At 39.0% G+C, this 21,186-nt stretch overlaps 2 protein-coding genes across 2 annotated transcripts; both read left to right on the top strand.

Annotated features, from left to right (window-relative positions):
• Positions 1-3,770: 3,770 nt before the first annotated feature.
• Positions 3,771-18,437, top strand: LOC149233520 (ENHANCER OF AG-4 protein 2-like). The gene is made up of 9 exons (XM_089379783.1): positions 3,771-4,367; positions 6,000-6,076; positions 6,743-9,310; positions 9,442-9,982; positions 16,702-16,810; positions 16,988-17,100; positions 17,184-17,368; positions 17,459-17,939; positions 18,054-18,437. Exons 1-9 carry the CDS (start codon positions 4,260-4,262, stop codon positions 18,159-18,161), a joined length of 4,290 nt encoding a protein of 1,429 aa, XP_089235909.1. The 5' UTR covers positions 3,771-4,259; the 3' UTR covers positions 18,162-18,437.
• LOC149233519 (uncharacterized) lies at positions 18,228-19,595 on the top strand. The gene is made up of 3 exons (XM_089379784.1): positions 18,228-18,564; positions 18,680-18,850; positions 18,949-19,595. Exons 1-3 carry the CDS (start codon positions 18,228-18,230, stop codon positions 19,020-19,022), a joined length of 582 nt encoding a protein of 193 aa, XP_089235910.1. The 3' UTR covers positions 19,023-19,595.
• Positions 19,596-21,186: the final 1,591 nt, after the last annotated feature.

The raw sequence follows: 21,186 nt of genomic DNA, 5'->3' as shown, positions 1-21,186 counted from the left end.
TACTCATATAACTCCACATCGAACGAGCCGAAGAAGATTTCATATTGATCTTCGAAAATATACTTCTCCAACCACATCCTAGTTGACAAACTAGGGCTTCTATTTTCTTATTATGCAAATTCTCATTCCTTATGTTCTACCTAATCTTGAATTTCTTTCTTTGACAGATGCCACATAAACTTCCCTCAAATAGATCCCAGTCCCAGCAACAAAACCATTTGTTTGCTCAGGTTGGGTTGACCCAGGTTCATGGTTTACTGCGCACCAACAAAACCCTCAACCACTGGCCCTCTCGGCAACGACCTGCAAGTAAATTGCAGTCTCACCCGAAGTGATTATGGGAGGTTGCAGAACCGGGTTTCTGCAGCCCGAGGGATGCTGTGATGTGGCACTGTTGTATTTCCTGTAAGCTTTACTACTTATAAACTACTTCACATTCATTAATTACTTCACACTTATATATTACTTCATAAAATTACTTTCATCGCTTAAACATAACATAATCATCCATAAACTTCACAATACTGAAATAACATGCCGATATTAAGCAAATAAACACATGAGACACAGATTTTACCGTGGTTCATCCCAATGTGGGACTACGTCCACAAGAACTGTTTCTTATAACAGAGAATTTGGTACAACAACAGTTCTTCCCTGTGCACATAGCTATAGGGTGTTTGCGCACTAAGTTGCAGACCTAGGCCTCCGCGCACTCAATTGCAGAGCCTTTCCCCTTTCTCCGAAGAACAGATCAACAGAATACAACCATAAACATAGATTTCAATCAATACTTAGATGCCTTCCTCCTTTATTATTCATCCCTATATATACTATTACATTGAGGGATTACATCGCTACATTACCATGGGTTCGATACCATGGTTTCCAAAATACAAGGGACTATGGTCCAAAACCATCAACTTTTACAATATTATATGTTTTTTACAAAAAGGAAGGGGCTTCATTATAAAGCCCCCATACTATGCGGTGAGTTTGTTGCGCAGTCCTTGTGTGCTCTGTTGCTCTGTTGTGCGGTCCACTTCACACTAGCGCTTTATCCCCAAAATTCGGCTTCCTTGCCCAAAATCTGGCCAAGTTGGGCTGCACCCAACAAAGTTCATGTTGATGGTTTCTCATGTCTTCTTGATGCATTTATGTCTCTTTTGGCTAACTATAACCCTCCTAAGACTAATGCCTTACAATGGAATCCAAGGATGGGCTACTGTTGAAAAGCTTCAAATCCAAGATATTTCCCACAAAACTAGAACCAAAAGAACTATCCCACTGACCAACATCACAACCACAAAGGAAATCAAACTCATTACAAACCTCATTCCATGTGGTTATTATTCATACCTTGTGTGTAATAAACTACCATCCTTGTTTGATCAAGTATACGGGGTTGATGGATATTTAAGATTGGGGTCATTACTCCTTGCCATGGGTGAATCACATTTATGTTTATGGTCCTTGGCTTGACTAGAAAATGGACCCATCATCCCTTCCTCTAACTATCTCAAGATCCCGACATCTCATTCACCCAACTCTTATGCCTACTCACTTAGAATCTCTGCAATGGTCTCCTCTAGTGGTCTAGATCCTAGATGGAGAACCCTATTTGTATCTTGTGAAACATCACAATGACCGAAACCAATGCTAAACTAGATCATTTGAGCCTTTAAATGATGATTGGAGAAGTCCATAATTTCCTCTTCATGCACCGTCCTGTCTTTCACGTAGGCTTTGGCAATCATCGACAAAGAAAAATCCTGCGTACTTCTGTGGAACCCTTTCCGTTATTTTCATTCCATTAGCAACAAGAGGAAATGGGACCACTAACTGTCAGGGAAGATCAATTGCAAAAGGAAAATGTTAGATTATAACAAACCAATAACCCTTCATCTTCATTATCATTAAAATGGATTCTTTCCTCGTTCTTTGTAATATATTTTTTGCACTCCATAAATAATTTATCTTTTAGTTTACCAAAAGAACCATAATGTATTTCCTTTGCTTTTAAATTCAAGAAGCGGCGATAGATATTATCTAGAACAAGCAACAAGATGAGGTTCTCACCATTTTTATTGAGTTACCATTTTCTCTTTATTTTTCATAAAAGAGATCCCCAAGCTTTCAATGTGAAACCCTAAAATTCTCGTTTTTGTTGTGGATGGGATGAATCTTAGGGTTTGCTGCTAGTTCATTATGTGCATGAGATGGAGTGTCTTAAGTAGAGTGAGGCACAATAATTTGGCAATTTGAGACTGACCATTAGATATCAAATCATAGTTGTAGAAATATATTTTCCATAAACAAAGAAAATCCTATTTGATCTTCCATGTTATTCAATTCATTCACCATATACATAATAAAATCGTCCCAAATTCTTTTTATGGAGAATTACAATTTTTTTTTACCATGTAACCAAGCATTGCAGTGGCAAGGGTAAGATATTCTTTAGGGTTCAAGATCATATAACAATAAGGCTTGAAGCCATTGCAACATATTCAATATAAGTGCAACATGTTACTCGTGGGAATTGAATCATGATGAGGAAGATAACAACCATTCCTCCCAACCCCCCAAAGTAACCCAATTGATAGAAAACCTACAAACCCATTAATCAAAAAAACTTTAAAGTTTGTCTTTCACACCTACTAATTATAATATAATAATCTCTTTCACCAATATTACACAACACAAAAACCTATACATAAATAAACTTAAATATTATATATATCTCAACTTATATAATTTTAATTCCTATAACATATTAACTTATTCTTTAACTAATCATCTTTATTATATATTTATAAATTAAAATACAATTATTTGCAAATTTCAAACTCAAGAAAATAAAAATAAAACAAAAAAATTAGTATTTAATTTTAGTAATTTTTGTTAACATTGAAATACCGAAACTCCTATTTCATAGCCCATAGAAAAGTAAATGCTGTCTGACATGCCAGGTATTTACCTTTCGCCCTCTCTCGAGATTGCTATCTCGATGGGCTTGCTCTCACTCAGAGGGCAAAAGGTAAATGCGGGCTTGCTCTCACTCAGAGGGCGAAAGGTAAATGCGGGCTTGCTCTCACTCAGAGGGCAAAAGGTAAATGCGGGCTTGCTCTCACTCAGAGGGCGAAAGGTAAATGCGCATGTCAGGCAGCGTTTACTTTTCTATGGTCTATGAAATAAAAGTTTCCTTGAAATACCACCTATTATATTAATGTTTTACACGTGACCATCAAATTTTAATTTCCAACAATCTTATCAATATCTTGATGTAATATTTTTAATAACCATTTTTTTAAAGTACACATAGTATTATATGAAAATATCTAAAGTAATCAGTTATTGGTTTTAGTGTTTTTAGTGTTGGTGTTTTTTTTAATGTATGAAGTAAAATTTTATAATGAATAATTATTAAGGATAATTATGAGGGACATCTCGTTGGAATTTACTTATCTCATAGGTGATATTTTAATAAAAAGTGATTTTTTTTTTTTTTTAATTATGATGTGTCAAGTTATTAAACAATTAAAAATAATTTGAATTTTTACACTAAAATCTAAAAATACTTTCAATATAAATAATATTTAAAAAAATAATATCCCTAATAATTATGGACAAAGTTAACTTCAATAAAATCATATAACTTTTATTTTCCAATTTTATCCCTATTTATTTTCCGTTTATAATATATATATTTACAAAAATATGAAATTTTTTTTTGAAGAGGAAGTGGGGAAGACGTATGTGGTCGGTCGGGAGGGGGGTTAAACAAGTAGAACTTATTGGTTGCATAGAAACACGCCAAAGAGCAAATTATCACTGGAAGATGTTAATTTTTAGCTATAAAAGGGTTGGATCGAGGTTAAACGGACCCTCAAAATTGTTAAATTCCATCGCAATCTTCGCTTGCAATTGATCTTCCATTCTTTCACCTTCGATTAATTATTACTCCCAGAGATACAAAGGGCGAAACCTGCGGCCAGCGGATTCAATTATATGCCCATTCCTCCATTGTCAAGGAGCCACGGAAATATTGCTACTGTAAAACATTAACCCATAATTTAACAGGTACCCAATTGATATGAGGCATTGATACTATTGTGGCGTCAGGGGCAGGGGAAAATTCATGGTTCTATGGAAATTGTGGAGAAAGAGGACTGGCAGGGTATAATACTGGTTTAGGGTATGCCGGAGAGGGATAATAATAAAGGTTCCGTTTGTCGTTGCCGTCAGGGTTTTACGACATGGCACCGGCTAAAAGACGAGGAGGCAAAGCAGCTGCCTGCAGACAATGGAGGATTGAAGATCTCGTGCTCGCCAAGGTCAAAGGATTTCCGGCATGGCCCGCTAAGGTACGCCATTCTATTTTTCATCCGCATTTGTTTGCCCTTCTTTTTGTTTATGTATGAGATGTATCCTCTTGTTGATATTTGCATGTGCCACATTAAATTACTATCTTATTATCGCTTTTGTTAATACCCCAATGTTTTCCAGGGTTTGTATGAATGTTCATGGCTTTAGTCATAGGGTTTCAAATCTATTGTGCTGATTGCAATGACCATCGGGCATCTTTCTCTCTGATGTTTACATTGATTGCCCAATCTGTGCCGATATTCTTTTCTTATTCCTAGAATTGCAAAACCTTGTTGCTGCACACAAGGTTTCTCTGAAACCCTGCCCGAGAAATCAAACCCTATACCAGAAATTACTATCTAGACTCTAAACGCAAGCGATGGAAGTGAGTTTGTTTTTTTGGGGTGGAAAGCGCCTCCATTAAACTCTAAGGGCATTAAAATTGGCACAAATCCATCAGGCACACAAGTGGCTTGTTTTATTGAACGTTATGCCCCTGAAAAGATGAATCATTAATTAAGAGTAATTTCATGTGACTGAGTTGCTGTGACAAGGGGATAGTCTTTTGTCTAAATAACCCAGGGTTTGCACCTGTAATTGAACCTGGTGGGTAGCCTGACATTCCACTGTCTTTACCGCTGAACCTCAACCTCATTGGCGATGAAGTGAGTTTTGCTAGCCTAAATAGGCTGCTTTTTGTTTGCCCTTCTTTTTGTTTATGTATGAGATGTATCCTCTTGTTGATATTTGCATGTGCCACATTAAATTACTATCTTATTATCGCTTTTGTTAATACCCCAAGGTTTTCCAGGGTTTCAAATCTATTGTGCTGATTGCAATGACCATCGGGCATCTTTCTCTCTGATGTTTACATTGATTGCCCAATCTGTGCCGATATTCTTTTCTTATTCCTAGAATTGCAAAACCTTGTTGCTGCACACAAGGTTTCTCTGAACCCTGCCCGAGAAATCAAACCCTATACCAGAAATTATGCCAGTGATCTCCGTACTTTTCATCTTTTCTTACATTATGGTATGTACAATTAGATGAGGTTTCTTGGTCATATGGCCGTAGAAATCACCCGTCTCTATAATTTCGTCCTGTTTATTGTCTATCTGGTTTGCTTATAAGTTATAACAGACTTGTCATTTATCAGCAATGAAAATAGATTACTATCTGTGCACCTCTATTAAATTATATGGTTATCCTAGTCTCCTTTCCTATAGCCACTATGTCTTCAATAAAATCAACATTATATAGATTAAATTTCGTCTTGTTTTGTGTGTATTTGGTTTGCACTTAACAGGCTTGTCATTTATTAGCAGTGAAAGTAGAATATACTTTATGTGCACTCGTATCAAATTATGGGGTTCTCCTGTGAGTCAGGGCCTCTTCCTATAGGTACTATGCCTTCATCTAAAATTCCTTTATGTAGATTAAATTAGGTTAAGGTCCTTAAAAGAAAAATGAAGAAATATTATATTTTTCTAAACTTTAGCTTTGTTTATTTTAATGGAACTACCTGTCAAAACCCTATATTGAATGACCTATCTTGGAGAAAATTTAGTTTAATGTAACATGCAATGGGAAATAGTCTCTATTCTGATAATGGATGTTTCTTTGAATTGCAGATAAGCAGGCCTGAAGATTGGGAACACCCTTCTGATCCTAGGAAAGTTTTTGTACATTTCTTCGGTACAAATGAAATGTAAGTGACACCATATTATGAGTTTGCATTAAATACCGATAGAATGATGGTAGTTTCAGGTCTATGTTTTAGCTTTTTGTTATGGAAACTGGCAGGAGAAGGAATTATTTTCACTCTTGCACATTGATTGAAGAATGGCAAAAGAACTACAAAGTACTAATATTTATAATCCTAAGTCAATTTGTGAGTTTTTTTCTTAGATGCTGACATATACAGAGGACACTGTGATTCTATAATTTCTTTTGTTAATTTTGTTTACTGCTATTGATTCTCCAACATATTAGGAGATATTATGCTTACTAATTATATCGGGTAGCTTAGTGTTAGTATTTTTAATAATGCTGAAACAAATTTGATGTCATTGATTACTATAGACATATTGGATATACTATTCTGTAAACTTAGGATTGGATACTCAAAATGAAAAAAATGAGCTTTGGGTGTGTTTTTGCTATACCTGTGTTTCCTCAAACCTCTTTAGCTGCTAGATAAATGCCTTCAATTAATATGTGCTTGGATAATCTTATCTGTGGTTTCTAGAATGACAAGTTTTTATTTGATGTCATCTTTGTCTTTAAAATATAGGATGCAACACTGTTTTTACAAATGGGTGAAGGTTTTGGTTTTCTGATTTTATCTATTAAATATCTGTTACTTCTTTTGCAGTGGGTTTTGTGCTCCTACTGACGTTCAGGCATTCACTGCTGACCTGAAAATTAAGTTGTCTGCCAAATGTCGAGGGAAGGCTGAATCTGACTTTACTCGAGCGGTGAAAGAAATATGTAAAGCGTTTGATGAGAAAGATACAGAGAAACAGGAATTTATTCCAGAGATTGATAATGTGAAAGCTAGATCATGTATTGACGAAAGATCAAAGGAGTCTGTGGAGAAAGTACAGTTAACAAAAGATGATAAAATCCAAGAAGTAACTGATCAGGCAGAGGAAATGTTGAAAATCCACAAAGATCCATCCATGCAAATACATTATGATACTGTAATCAAGAAACATGATATTAAAAGGGAACGGCATAGGCAGGAAAACTGGCAAAAGACTCATGAGGTCGGTGATATTAAGCAAAAGCCTTCTACCTCATTGATCACACCTGCTAAGAAAGATAGTAAGATGCTCAGTGCTGTTCAGGTTGGGCTTAAAAAGCACAGTTCAGTACCATCTAAATCAGACCATATGAGGTCAGTGATAAAGATAAAGAAGTCTACAACCCATTTTGAGGACCATTTGAGGTTTGATGTTTCTGGTGCAGTTCCCACAAGCCATTTTGAGAACCATTTAAGGTCTGATGTTTCTGGTGCAGTATGTACAATGGCCGAGCCAGAGTTGAAGACGATAAAGAGAGATTTCAAAAGGTCATCAGAGATTGAAAACAATATTCATAATGGTAGAGAAAACAGTATGAATTTCTCTGACCTTGAAGAAAATGGGATACAACCACCAGAGACAGGCACTATTTTAGAGCAGAGCATGAGTGAAAAGCAATTTGGTCAGAAAAGGCATAGCATCGAAAAAGAAACTAGAAGTTCTCGATTATTGCCTGAAAGTGAGATCGAAGATTGGAGAAAAGCAGTGACAGATAACAGTGTTAGCAATTTTGAATCATTTAAACATGGAAACACTGAGGACAGCAATCAGGTTTCAAACTTCAAAGAAAATGTGAAGTGTGAAAAAGATTTTGAACATATTCATGAAAACTCTGATCCTAATGATAAAGATCATGTGCTTTCTACGTCTGTGACTGAAGATAATGAAGTTAGGGCAGTTTCAAACACTTTTTTGCATCAGAATTCCATTCTGAAGAAAAAAAGAAATCTCTTGAAGAAACATAATTCAGGATTATCAATACCACTGCACAGATTTGATGGTCAAACAAAGATAAATACTTGTACAGAAGAAGATAATTTTTTTGAATTATTACCGGGGGTAGATCATCGAAAGAAAAGAACACAGATTAAGGGAAGGAAACATAAACTCAACTTTGATGAACAACTACATTTGGTAAAAAGGGCAAGAGTTGATGCTGAAGATGAAACCAAGAAAATTGTAGAAGGTTCCAGTAAAGGAGGCATGATAAGTGCCTTTGACAATACAGGAGAAAATACTGCAGCAGATAATACATTTATGTTAAAGGAATGCCATTTGAGAACTTGTAATGTCACAAGTTCAAACATTCATGAAACTGAAGGTGATTTACTACATGGGCAGATGCCTTCAATTTTAATGGAAAGGCCTACATGTTTGCCACCAAAGGCTGATAAATATCGTCTGCGAAGTAGCTTACCAAGTGATGAAGCAGCCCTACCCCCCTCTAAACGACGTCACCGGGCTCAGGAAGCTATGTCTGCATGTGTTGCAGAAGCTGCTACCGCTTCAGTGGAACCAATGACAACTGGTGTTGCTGGACAGGATGATGCATGTGGGATTTCTGCAGATGAAAGACCTTATACTAAATGTTTTGAGAATGACAAGAAGGCAGTTAAGGGAAATGAGGAATGTGTCAAAGTAGACATGTTGATTCCAAAATCGGCAAATGAAATAGGATGTAGCAAGAAACCCGTAGCATCTTCAGATTCATATCAATCATTTATGAGGTTTCCTTCAGAGCCGGTCAGTTGGGTAGAGGAGAAGCAGGTGGATCCATTGTTTGAAGATTCAAAGACCTGTAAGCACATGGATAAACAACAGAATGGAGATAAGGATGAGAGGAATGGAAACACAAAAATGCCTAGTGAATCATCACTGTCTGATTATAAAATGGAAGAACAAAAGAAACATAGCATGACTGCACCAGTGCTGTTTTCTCCAAAGAAGCAAGATGGTGGAAATTTAGCTTCAAGACAAGGCAATTCAATCAGCACACCTCTGAACAAGGCTCATTTTGCACTAAAGGGTGAGGCTGATCAATATGAATACAAGTCAAAGAGCGTCAGGGTGAAGAAATCTTGCATGACCCCTGCAAAGAAAAATAGCAGAGGCCTTAAGAAAGATCGTGGGAAGTCTGGGTCAGAGAAGCTTAACCAAGGGCAGTTACCTAAGCAATTGGCTGTTCGCAAGCATGACCAAGTTTCCCCTATAAAATCTGGCATAGAACCTTCAGCAGAAAAAGTCACAGGGCCTTCAAAATTTAAGGTGAAGATAAATGGTATTACGACAATGAAATTGGATGGTGTGTCACATCCTGCAGAGTTACATTTAGAAAAAGCAAACAAGCTCAGACAAGTGTAAGTCTTATATTCATCCATTTGCTTTTCATATTACATTTCTGCCTTTTGTTGTTTCTTTTAAATGCCTGCTTCTTCAAGTTTATATTGTTCTTACTTTGTTGTTCTGATCATTTTGGTCGATGTTATAGGTATGATGCTGCAAAAGAAGTAAAATTCAGAACAGTGTCAAATGATTCTGATATGGAAACTCCATCTACATCTCTGAAGCATCTTATAGCAGCTGCACAGGCTAAGAGAGAACAAGCTCGTTCAGCAGTTCTACCACATTCTGTTTTAATTGAAGAAACTGAGAATTCTATTCCTTTTATTTCCAGTCCTTCACCAATCCGAGGGAGTAGTTCAGAACACAGTTCACCTATTCAACTTCACTTTGATGGTGAGGCACCTGAGGATACGAAGGATGCCATTGCCCATATGGAACCAAGAAGTCCCAGAGTTAATGCACAGCAGTGGGGCCTGTCAAATATGATGGATCCGGAATCAAGTGAAGAAGGTAAAATAGGGTCAGAGCGAAAATCAGTTGGAGGGACACTTAGTGGGGATACAGAAGCAGCAATTGCCAGGGATACTTTTGAAGGAATGCTTGAGACATTGTCAAGGACAAAGGAAAGTATTGGCAGAGCATCGCGCCATGCTATTGACTGTGCAAAATATGGCATTGCTGGGGAGGTAAGTTTCATATCTATTATTTTCCAGTTTGGTAAACAAGTAGTTAATGTTATTTTTGGCTGTGGTTTTTTCATTTGTGATAAGTTTATGATGAAAATTGTCAATGATTAAAGTGAAGAATGAATATTTTGCATGCACAATATTTCTGCCTCCATCCAATGCGACTTTTATGAGGACCCCTGATTAGCTTATTTGTCAAGGCCTTATAAGTTTTTAGTTAGAATTTAAAACTCTTACACATGGATGTGGATACTTATCAAAAGACCAACCTAGGGTTTTCAGTAAAAGTTCCCCTTGCATCCTCTACTGCCCAATTGGCTAATGATCTACTCGTCCTCCCTAACAATATTATCTTTGATTGACTGAGGTCAAAGAAAAATGTAAGGCTGCAGGATTATGTTCAAACATCAGGTTCTAAGACATTTTTCTGTGAACCCCTCCACAATATGAGGGTCTAAGTGAAACTCTACCACCTATTCTGTATAATGACTTGGATTTGAATTTAGGTCAAAGCAGGATTCCTCTGGATGATAGATCTCCTTTTACTCTGCTCAAATGCAGTCCTTTTTTGTATATTTTTTTTCACAAACTCCAGCTTCTTCTCATTTGTTTATGTGTGAGGACTTTTGTTTTGGTCTTGTTAATTGGTTGGGTTAGAGGGTTGAGTATAGTCAAGAAATGTAGAGAGCATATGCACGTTGGAATAGGAAACATGATATGCCACAGAAAATAAAATGCCCCCTTTTCCAGAATTTAATATTTTTTTGTAAGTCAGAAAGTCATATTATATTGACAAAAGTGTTAGTCATCAGAGATTCTGCAAGCTTGGGCTAACCAGCAAAGCTGTCCCCATGAGGCTTGTTCTTTCCTTGATACATTTCAGTGGCTAGGGGACTCCTTGGGAGGCTTCTCCCGTGAGATGAGAGTTTGACATTGAGAAGACCAGGTGACATTTGAGAGAGAACTCTGCCTTTACTGAATTAGAAGCCAGATTGCCTTCCACCCCTTAATTGGCAAGGAGATCTGCTAATCTGTTGGCCCTCCTTCTGGTGTGAGTGAAAATGGTTGCCCACCCTTCTGCAATGATTGCTGCTAGTTGTTGAACACCATGCTGATGCAATTGGGCTATGATTAGCCCTCGTGTGAGTGCTTCCAGCTCAGCCATGTTGTTGCTTTCCCATCTGATTTAGCCGCTGAAAGCTCGAATGATATCGCCATGGAGATCCTGAAAAGCCCCTCTGATGCCTGCGGGTCCCGTGTTACCCTTGGATGCACCGTCATAGTTGAGCTTGGTGACGTTAATTGGAGGAGCAGACCAGTGATCCAGCTCTTCTGGAAAGAATTTTGGTTTATTTCTGATTGCGTTTGGAGGCTTGACGATTCCTTTCCTTCCAGATTTCCTAGATGAAGAAGAAGGGGATTAGGGACCAAAGCCTGTTGAGAACCCTGTTCTATTCTCTTCCATAATTGGCTGGCTAAGGGACACTCACCAAATAGATGATCAATCGATTCCTGTGAGGATCAACACATGCAGCACAATAAGGATTCTACGAATCCTCTTAGTAAGATTTTCCCAAGTTAGGATGCGTCTTCTGACAAGGAGCCAACTGAAGATGTCTATCTTCGGCCAGAGTTGCAGGGCCCATAAATTCGACCAAAAAGGTTCCAGACCTGATTTTGGGTCTGCGAGTATATACTGTATGCTTCTTTGACACTAAATGTACCTGCATTTTTGTATGCCCACCTTAAATTGTCTGGGCTGTTTTTCTTTTTTGGTGTTCTGCAATCAAGAGCCCCCTGCAAGCAAGAACGATTAGTTTCTGAGTCCTCCTCTTGAGCCAGAGTGGGAAGGGTCCATCTGTGTCTTTCCTGAGAAGGGTCTTACTGCCAGTGTTGCGAGACTAACGTCTTGTTTGAGGCACTAGCTTGACGCTCACTGAGGGGGAGTTGTAACTCTCGGCAAAGACTTGGGTTTTGTACCATGGATCTGTTTGTGTTTGCACATTTTCCAGATGTGAGAACCCTGGATGGTGGAGTTCAATCTAATGAGATCCTGCTTGGCAGTGTTCTGAGTGTATTTTGAATGCCATAGTTTGGCCCATGGTTCAGTGGTGTGCTTGACCCATCTCCCTCTGATCATTGTCCCCATGACTTTGTTAACTTTTTCTGGGTCTTTTAGATCAAGCTCACCTCCTTTTTTTGAGAGGTAAAGCTTGTCCCATTTGACCGATGGCGAGTTTTGTTTGATGTGAGAGCCTCTCCACAAGAAATTGCACTGAATGTTTCTGAGAGCTTTGAGGACCCAGAATGCGGTGGCAAGGGGAGAGATTTGTCCAAATTGATGGTTGATCCTGCTTGTCAGTGTTCCGAGCGTATTTCAAATGCCATAGTTTGGCCCATGGTTCAGTGGTGTGTTTGACCCATATCCACCAGATCTTTGCCCCTGTGACTTTGTTAACTTTTCTGGGTCTTTTAGATCAAGCCCACCTTCTTTTTTTGAGAGGCCGAGCTTGTCCCATTTGACCAATGGCCTGTTTTGTTTGATGTGAGAGCCTCTCCACAAGAAATTGCGCTGAATGTTTCTGAGAGCTTTGAGGACCCAGAATGCGCTATATATTCCTTTGGGTGGCAAGGGGAGTGTGAAAAAAGAAGATGAGAGATTTGTTCAAATTGATGGGTGATCCTGAGGCCATGGAGAATGAATCCAGAATTCTTTTAATGGAATGAGCTTCCTTGACTGAGGAGTGATTGAAAAGGAGAGTGTCATGAGCAAATTGTTGATGGGAGAGGGGGTCGGGTTGCCGTGTAATGACAGATTTTAATGCTTGACCCAATCCTTCTGCCATAAGAATGAAGAGAAAGGGAGAGAGGATCTCCTTGCCTGGTGTCTCTGCAGGGCTGAAAGGTGTCCGATGAGGAACCATTTACAAGGATAGAGAAGAAAGTTGAGGAGATCAAGGACATAACCCAGGAGGTCCAGGGAGGACTGAACCTGAAGGCAAGCAGGACCTGTTTTATATAATCACAGTTGAGAGTGTCGAAGGCTTTGGAGAGATCCAACTTGATGAGCATGCCGGGAAGCTTTAGAGAGTTGATGGAGTGGATGGCTTCATGGGCAAGGATGATGCCATCAAGGATCTGCCTGCCTTCAACATAACCTGATTGCTCTGGGAAATGAGGTTCGGGAGGATGGCCTTTAGGCGGTTTGCAATAACTTTGGAGATAATTTTATAAATTACAGTCCAGAGTACTATGGGCCTGTACTTACCTTCTGTGGCAGCTTTATCTTCCTTAGGCACTAGAGCAAGGAAGGTGGCATTGAGGGCTGGCAGAATAGAATGAGATGCTCAAGAGTCCTCTACCAATTCAGTAATGACCTGATGCAGGAAGTGCCAACAACTTTTGAAGGAGACTGTAAAGCCATCTGGTCCCGGGGCCTTTCCTTCTGGCATACTAAGAAGTGCTTCATGTACTTCTTCCCCCTTGAATTCTCTGAATAGAGTAATGTTGTGTTCTTGAGACACAAGACGAGGGATGTGATCAGTTATGTTCTGTGAGGATATTCGAGAAGTGGCTGACCAGAGTGGCTTCCAGGTCTTCCTGCTCTATTATGTCCCCATTGTCCAGATGCAGCGAAGCAATGCGGTTATTGGCTCTGTGTTGGATGGTTGAGCAGTGAAAGAATGCTGTATTTCTTTCTCCATCTTTCAGCCAAGAGATTCTGGATTTTTGTCTCCAGTGGATCTCTTCTTGTTTGTAGCAATCCTCCAATTGCTGCATGAGTTGGCCTTCTTCCTGATCTGTAAGTTCTGATGTGCGTCCCCTTGAGATGATGACCTGCTGGAGAGAGGATAATTGTTCTTCTAGGATTAGCTTTTACCGGAATATGTTTCCAAATTCTTCCCTGTTCCATTTACGGAGAAGGTCTTCGATTCTTTTCAATTTTTGCTGGAAAATGTACATCTTGGTACCACAAACTTTTATGCTCTGCCACCAGTTCTGGATTTTGCTGACTATTTCAGGGTCTGTTAGCCAAATTGTTTAAATCGAAAAGGGCGTTTGAGAGGCTTACCAAAGGAGTGCCATGATACTGCCAGTGATCTGAGTCTGCTGAGGTGAGTATCTCAGCTGCAAGATCGCTGCTGCCTGTTAGCCATTGCCTGGCCACCAAGAATCTATCAAGCAGACAAGATATCTGGGCAGCACCTCCCCTCCTGTTGTTCCAGGTATAAAGTCCATTAGATGTCTGTATGTCCACCAGATTGGAGTCCTCTAAGAAGATTTGAAGCTTGGGGTTGAGGGTGCTACGAAGGGTGGCTAGATATTGAATCATTTCATGTTTCCTTGAAGGAATATTGGGACCATATATGTTGGTCAGGTAGCCATGTTGATCCGTGTCTAGAATGTGGAATTTGACTGTTAGGGCATTGCGGAGCTGATCATGAAGCTCTACTTGAATAAGATGCGAGTTCCAGGTCATTCCGAGTCCTCCTGAGGCAACTTCAGCACTTACAGCTATGTGTGGGCTTGCTTCCAAACTTTTTGCATGTAGGGATCGAAGTCATTTTCTGAGGACTTGGTTTTTTGAATTAGCAGCATTGTCAGAAGAGCCTGTTGCACTTTCCGATGAAGAATGCGGTGCGTAGATTCCATTGGGCCTTTGCCTTTTGGATTCGGAGCTGGATCTAGGAGTGAAGCCTCCAGTCTTGGTCCATTTGATCCTCTGGTAGTTTGCTAAACACCTTGAAGCTGTTGCCAGTGGTGGCTTGTGTCTGTTGAGCTTGTTGCATTCACTTTTCTGTTGTGACGCTTTTTACTGGGAACTTTGGTAAAACCTTCCTCTTCTGGTCTGCTTGTTTCGTGGGTTTCTGGCCTTGATGCATTTAGGGGACAGTCTGTAAAGAGATGGCCATGTTGATGGCACTTATGACAGCGAAATGGAACGTGCTCGTAGTCTAGAGCTTGAGTCCAGGTACTGTCTTCAGATTCTAGAGCTATTGCTTCAGGAAGTGAGCCTGAGATGTTCAGGTAGGCACAGATCCTTGCGTAAGAGGAGTGGAAACCATTCTTTGTTTGCTCTGACACGCAGGCAAACTGACCCAGTTTATTGCCAATATCCTCTAAGGTTTCAGGGTCCCAGTATTCAGACGGAAGAGAATACAACTGGATCCAGACTGGAGCCCAAGAGCAGTCCTCCATGTCTTGGTTGAATTTGGGTGCCCAGTGTCTCAGAAACAAGCCTGCAGAGCTGAGAAAATACGGGCCTTCTTCCATGACAGCTTTCTGATCCTCATGGTGGCTGAAAACAACTGTGAAGAAGCCTTTTGGGCCTATCTTAACTTCATAGTGAGCTTTGGGCTTCCTATGTTGCACGATCCAGTTGAGGAGGGCGGTTTCAGATGGCCAAATACCTATGAATTTGCCAATCAAAGCGGGGTCCTGCATGAATTGAATGGTATCACAGTCCACTTAGCTATACATGAGTGCTTAGTGAGCTGTGATGTCTCTGGAGGCTTGGAGAGGAGGGCAGGATCGCCATCCTGCATGACTTGCAGAGGTTGGGAAGTCAGATCCTGATGCTGAGGATTGTCTACAGTTGGTTGCTCCAGAGTCTGCAGAGGGGCAGAGGAGTTGGGAGCTCCTCCTCCCAGGGTCACCATTGGCTTCACGCTCAGGGCCGAACAGAGTTACAGAGGTTGAGTGGAAAAAAAATGTCCTACAGAATTTAATGTTACAGTTAAGGTGAAGCAATGTGTCAAATTATACCGATTATATATGGATAGTCAATTTCTCCTCGGTGAGTGTTCATCTCAGAGCTTATGCTTCAACAGTGGTTAGGATGGACTCCGGAGTATTCCTGCATATAATGATAAATGCCACACTGATATGATGCAGGACAAGGCATTCTTTGTTTTACAAGTATCATGTACAAGTGAAGAATTGTGCCAAATCTGTCTGGTTATTCAGATGTGATGCTTTGGCATTATTATGTAAAGATTCAGTGACTGCATCCCAGAGATTTTGATTAGATAATTAAGAAGTATAGAGAGCATATGCACATTGGAATAGGAAACATGATATGCCACAGAAAATAAAATGTCCTTATTTACAGAATTTAATGTTAAGGTGGAGCAACGTGTCAAATTATACAGCTTATGTATGGATAGTCAATTTCTCCTCGGTGAGTGTTCATCTCAGAGCTTATGCTTCAACAGTGATAAATGCATTCCTGCATATAATGATAAATGATAAATTCCTGCATATAATGATAATTGCCACACTGATATGCTGCAGGACAAGGCATTCTTTGTTTTACAAGTAGTATCATTTACAAGTGAAGAATTGTGCCAAATCTGTCTGGTTATTCAGATGTGTGCTGTTTTGGCATTATTGTCTTTTTAAGCATTTTTTTGTTTCAACAAATTTTAGTTTATATCATGTTGAGATTTCTAATTGTTTTAGTCAGAGTAATAGAATGCACACTAACTGGTTATTAATCCTTTACATGTCCAACTTTTGGAGGCTAATTTAATAACTGGTCATTCTTTTCTGAGATGATTTAGTAATGGAAACACAGTTTATTATATTTGTTACATTACAAATGGGGATCTAGACAGTTCTCTAAACATTTTATCATAGGCTTCTTCAATATTTATGAGCTAGAATGTCAAGATACATGATATATTATTAGATATATGATGTTCAGGTGTATGGTGCAGGTTGTAGAGCTTATTGTTCGCAGGCTGGAAAATGAAGCGAGTTTCCATCGGAGGATAGACTTGTTTTTTCTGGTGGATTCAATAACTCAATGTTCACACACGCAGAAAGGTGCTCACATTGTAAATGAAGTTGTATTAGTTTTTCATTATGAATATCAACTAACTCTGAAGATAACTTAATTTTTTATGAATACAAGCCTTTGCTGTGGAAACATTATTAAGATTTTATATGTGTGAGGATCTGACTATGGGAAGTATTGTGTTCTGTAATGCCAATTGGTGGCAGGTATTGCTGGAGCTACATATCTTCCTGCTGTTCAGAGTGCTCTTCCACGCTTGTTGGGTGCAGCTGCTCCACAAGGTAGTATTGCACGTGAGAATCGTCGTCAGTGTCTTAAGGTAAGAATCTCTCATCATCAAAATGCTTTGTATCTTAGCTATTTTATCTGCAGTATTTTCACTTGCTGGTTATGTCTTTCAAGGTTTTGAGGCTTTGGCTTGAACGGAGAATTCTTCCAGAACCTGTTCTGCATCGTTACATGAATGAGATTGGATCTTCAAATGATGATAGAGCTGGTGTTATCTCATCAAGGCGTCCCTCTAGAGTACAGCGTGTTGTTGATGACCCATTGAGGGAAATTGAAGGGATGCTTGATGAATATGGCAGGTAATCATATCAGCTTTATCTTTAACATAATTTACTCTCATTTCTTTATGCTTAGAGTCCATTCTAATATAATTTGTTTTGTTCTTTCAGTAATACAACCTTTCAGTTACCAGGTTTCTTGATGCCACATATATTTGAAGATGACGAGGAACCAAGTGCAAATGACTTGAAGAAAGATGAGAACAATTCACCCGTTGAAGCTGTTAAAGTGCAAGAAGAGCCAACAGAGAGCTCTGTTGATCCTATGGAAAGACATCGGCACATCTTGGAGGATGTTGATGGTGAGCTTGAAATGGAAGATGTCTCCCCACCAGCAGAATATGATTCAACCTCCTGTGGAGATCATTATATACCACCAATGATAGCACAAGAGACTGCTCACTGCTCCTTACCTCCAGAGCAGAGTAGCCTTTGCCCTCCTCCCCCATTACCCAATGATCCACCTCCATCCCCTCCACCCTTGCCTGCATCCCCACCTCCACCACCACCCAGTTCTCCTCCCCCTCCTCTGCCAACTTCTCCCATTATTTGCCCACCACCCTTTCCCCAGTCATATGCTACACCTTTAAATGTAAGTGTTTGCTTTGCTCATGCATTTTATGCTAAGTTCATGAAGTATGAAATTAATTGCTTTTGTATTTTGTATTTCATAGAAGATATAATGGTTGCTTGTGGTTGTGAACAGGACTCTCAACTTCATCTCTTATCTGGAAATACTCAGCAGTCTGGACAGGTTGTCAATAATGCAGCAGTGTTTGATTCTTATAGTTCTACAGGCTTTCCATCATCTTAGATACATCCTGGCCAAAATATTGCATCTTTCAATTCTACAAGGCCTTTTGAGTTTTTACAGAGTAGCATGCCCGGGGTCCCTCATGGTGCACCTCCTGTCCAACATTTGCAAATAAGTAATAATAATGTCTCTTATACTCAACATTCATACTGTCCACCGCCTCCTACTCTAGCACCATCTAATCAGTTCTCCTATGTAAGGGCTGAAAGTCGACATCCCTTGCAACAAGCTTGGTTAGATTCTTCTCCATCTCCTATTCCTGAATGTGAGAAAATATCTGTTCAAGATGAACAACAGAGGTTTCTCCAAAGTGATAGAAGCATAAGACCAGAGGATCATTTGTTGAACCAACAGGCAGGAGGGTGTAAAACATTATGTACAAGTTCAACGTTTGGACAAGAAGGTAATAACATAAATTAATGCTTTAGCATTTGTGAAACAAATGACCTGACAATTTTTGAATAGCTTGTGTATTTGCTGGTAGTTCTTACTATATATCTTCTGAATTTTTCCTGCAGTCAACCCTGGAATGCCTTGGCCAGCTGGAGGAACACAATATTCTTGTGGGTTGCAGCTGCCAGCACAGAACCAGATGACCATAACATCTGGAATTCCACAACCAAGTATGGATATGGCATTTAACACTTACTCGGGTCAGGCTGCAGGGTTAACAGGCAGCTTGGTTGCAGGTGCTGTATATTTTCCTCAGCCTCAATAAATTTGCTGAGGGAATCTTAATTTCCATATGTTGGACTAAAAGTAAAAACTTGCTTCTCTGTGAATGTAGCTCCGACGAATCATGTTTTGATCCATATGTCTAGATCTGGTATTTCTTCTGCAAATTCTTGGAGGCATACTTGATGCAACATATAGGAAATGAAAGGTGTGAAATCTTTTTGAGATTTGATATTCTAATTTCTGCTTTGCTTATAGGTTTATGATGCATGTATTGTATGCTTTTTATATGAAGTTTTTGTCAATGTTTTTAATTCCCTTGTTATGCATTTTAACAGATGTCCCTACTTCAAGTGGAAGCAACTAAGCTATGCAATGCGCAAGTTTGTTCCTCAAAAGAACTGGTGAGAGAAGATTCCTTATTCTGGAGAAATCTGTAGATTTGATGTATGTTGTTAACTTCCTTAGGCTTTGGATATTGCCGGCAAATGGGTTGATGTTAACTGTATATACTGTAACTTGCATCACTATCTGCATTTTGCAGATGCATATAAAATTGTGCTTCTCTCATTCTTTCTGATAGCAAGTTTCCCAAACCTCAATGAATGAGTCATATGTAACATTAAGTGATTGAATCACAGATCGTAATTTGAGTCTTGTCTTGGCATTCTGTTGGATTATAATCTTCTAATCAGAGCATATTGTACATCTCCCTCAGGGATATTCAATATACACAGTAAATATAAAAATATCTTCCAACGGGTTGCCTTCTGAAGGAAAGCAATTTTGGAATTAAGTGGCCACCACATATTTCTTTGTAAAAAAATGGCAATTTTGAGTTCAATGACATTGTAAAATCTCAAGAGCTGGTTAATCACACTAGAGGCATGCACGTGTGTTTAGAATAGAGTCTAACATTCAACATTATGTGTGATTGTTGATGTTGATTGGGGTCTTAAAGTGACTCCTTAATTGCACTTATTGTGATCTACTACTGTGCTATACCCCTATAAATTTCTGGTCCAATCACACTGCATTTAATATTTTATTTTTATTACAAATGTAAGTGGGAGAAACTATCATTTTAATCAATTAGTGTAAAAGGGAGCCAACTACAGTAGTATGCTGATGGTTCAGTGGATTGTCGAGGGAAGTCCATTTCAAACAGAAAATAACACAATAATTAAAAACAAAAGCTCTCCTGTCTCCATTATTGGGCTTTGTTTTCCTGCGTTTCTGTGTTTCATTTCCACTTTGTTGATTTTCACTCTTTGCATTACTGAATGGTGTAGACCCAACAAACCATGTTTTATGTGGCTGTGCTTGTAGATACCCACGTAAAATAATTATAAGCTTCAGTGGTTAGGAAGAAAACAGTCAAGTGTTTTTGTAAATGAATTTGTACACTACAAAGCCCAATAAATTCATTAGTACAAAAGTTTATATAGAAGTTGAATAATTTTGTATTTCAAGTTTCAACTATATAAGATAACTGAACGTTAACTATGGCTGTCCATGTTATGACTTGTTAAGATGTATTTTCGTTTTTCAGGGATGGTCCCTAGTCTATCTGGGGATGCCCCCTTGGTAGTTTGTGGTTGTCCCCTAAGGATTAGAACCAAAATCCGTGTTTTCAAAAAATAATGTCAGTCCCCAATGTCAAACCCCATTGTTCTTCTGTTGTGCCCATTTACTTTTGCAGATTAAATTTAATTCTTTCCTTCAAGAACAAACGAGGAGTCAAAAGGGGATTTCATGAGCAGGATTTAAGCAGAACATTTTAGGGTGGTCAACAAACATCAAAAGATCAAAGCAACCCATTCAAGTGTTTTTTATTCATTTGCAGATTTTCCGATTTTTGAACTTTTTCCATCCCAATTTTGACAACAAACAAGGAGGCCTCTTTTCCAGAATAGAGAGAAACATGAAAGGATTCATGAATCCAATGAACGATTCAACATATGAAGCATCCTGCATATGTTCTCGACTTGTCCAATTTTCACACTCACGAGGTATGTTTGCCCCTGTTTTGTTGAAAATAGGGGTGTAATCATCATTTTTGGGTATGGCTGATCTTACGTTGTATCATTATTGTTAAGGCTGGCATTGTACACGTAGGATCAAAACTATGGGTGAAGTGCCCTAACCTTTGAGTGGGCTATTTATATAGCCACTCATCTATATTTTTCATTCAAGTGATTCATTTGTTCTCAATAAAGTGATTTGGATAATGGCATCACTTTAAATTTCTCTCCCTGCTGCACTTGTTCTTGGGTTGTTTTCTCTTTTCAGGGTTGCACTTATCTTGGGTACTATCTTCTTTGCAATGTTCCACTTCCCTAGTGATGGT

This window comes from Pinus tabuliformis, chromosome J (genome assembly GCF_031772625.1).
Source record: "Pinus tabuliformis cultivar Carrire ecotype Pingquan chromosome J, CPIR1, whole genome shotgun sequence".
Lineage (NCBI taxonomy): Eukaryota > Viridiplantae > Streptophyta > Pinopsida > Pinales > Pinaceae > Pinus > Pinus tabuliformis.
This window is presented reverse-complemented; position numbering and strand designations above follow the sequence as displayed.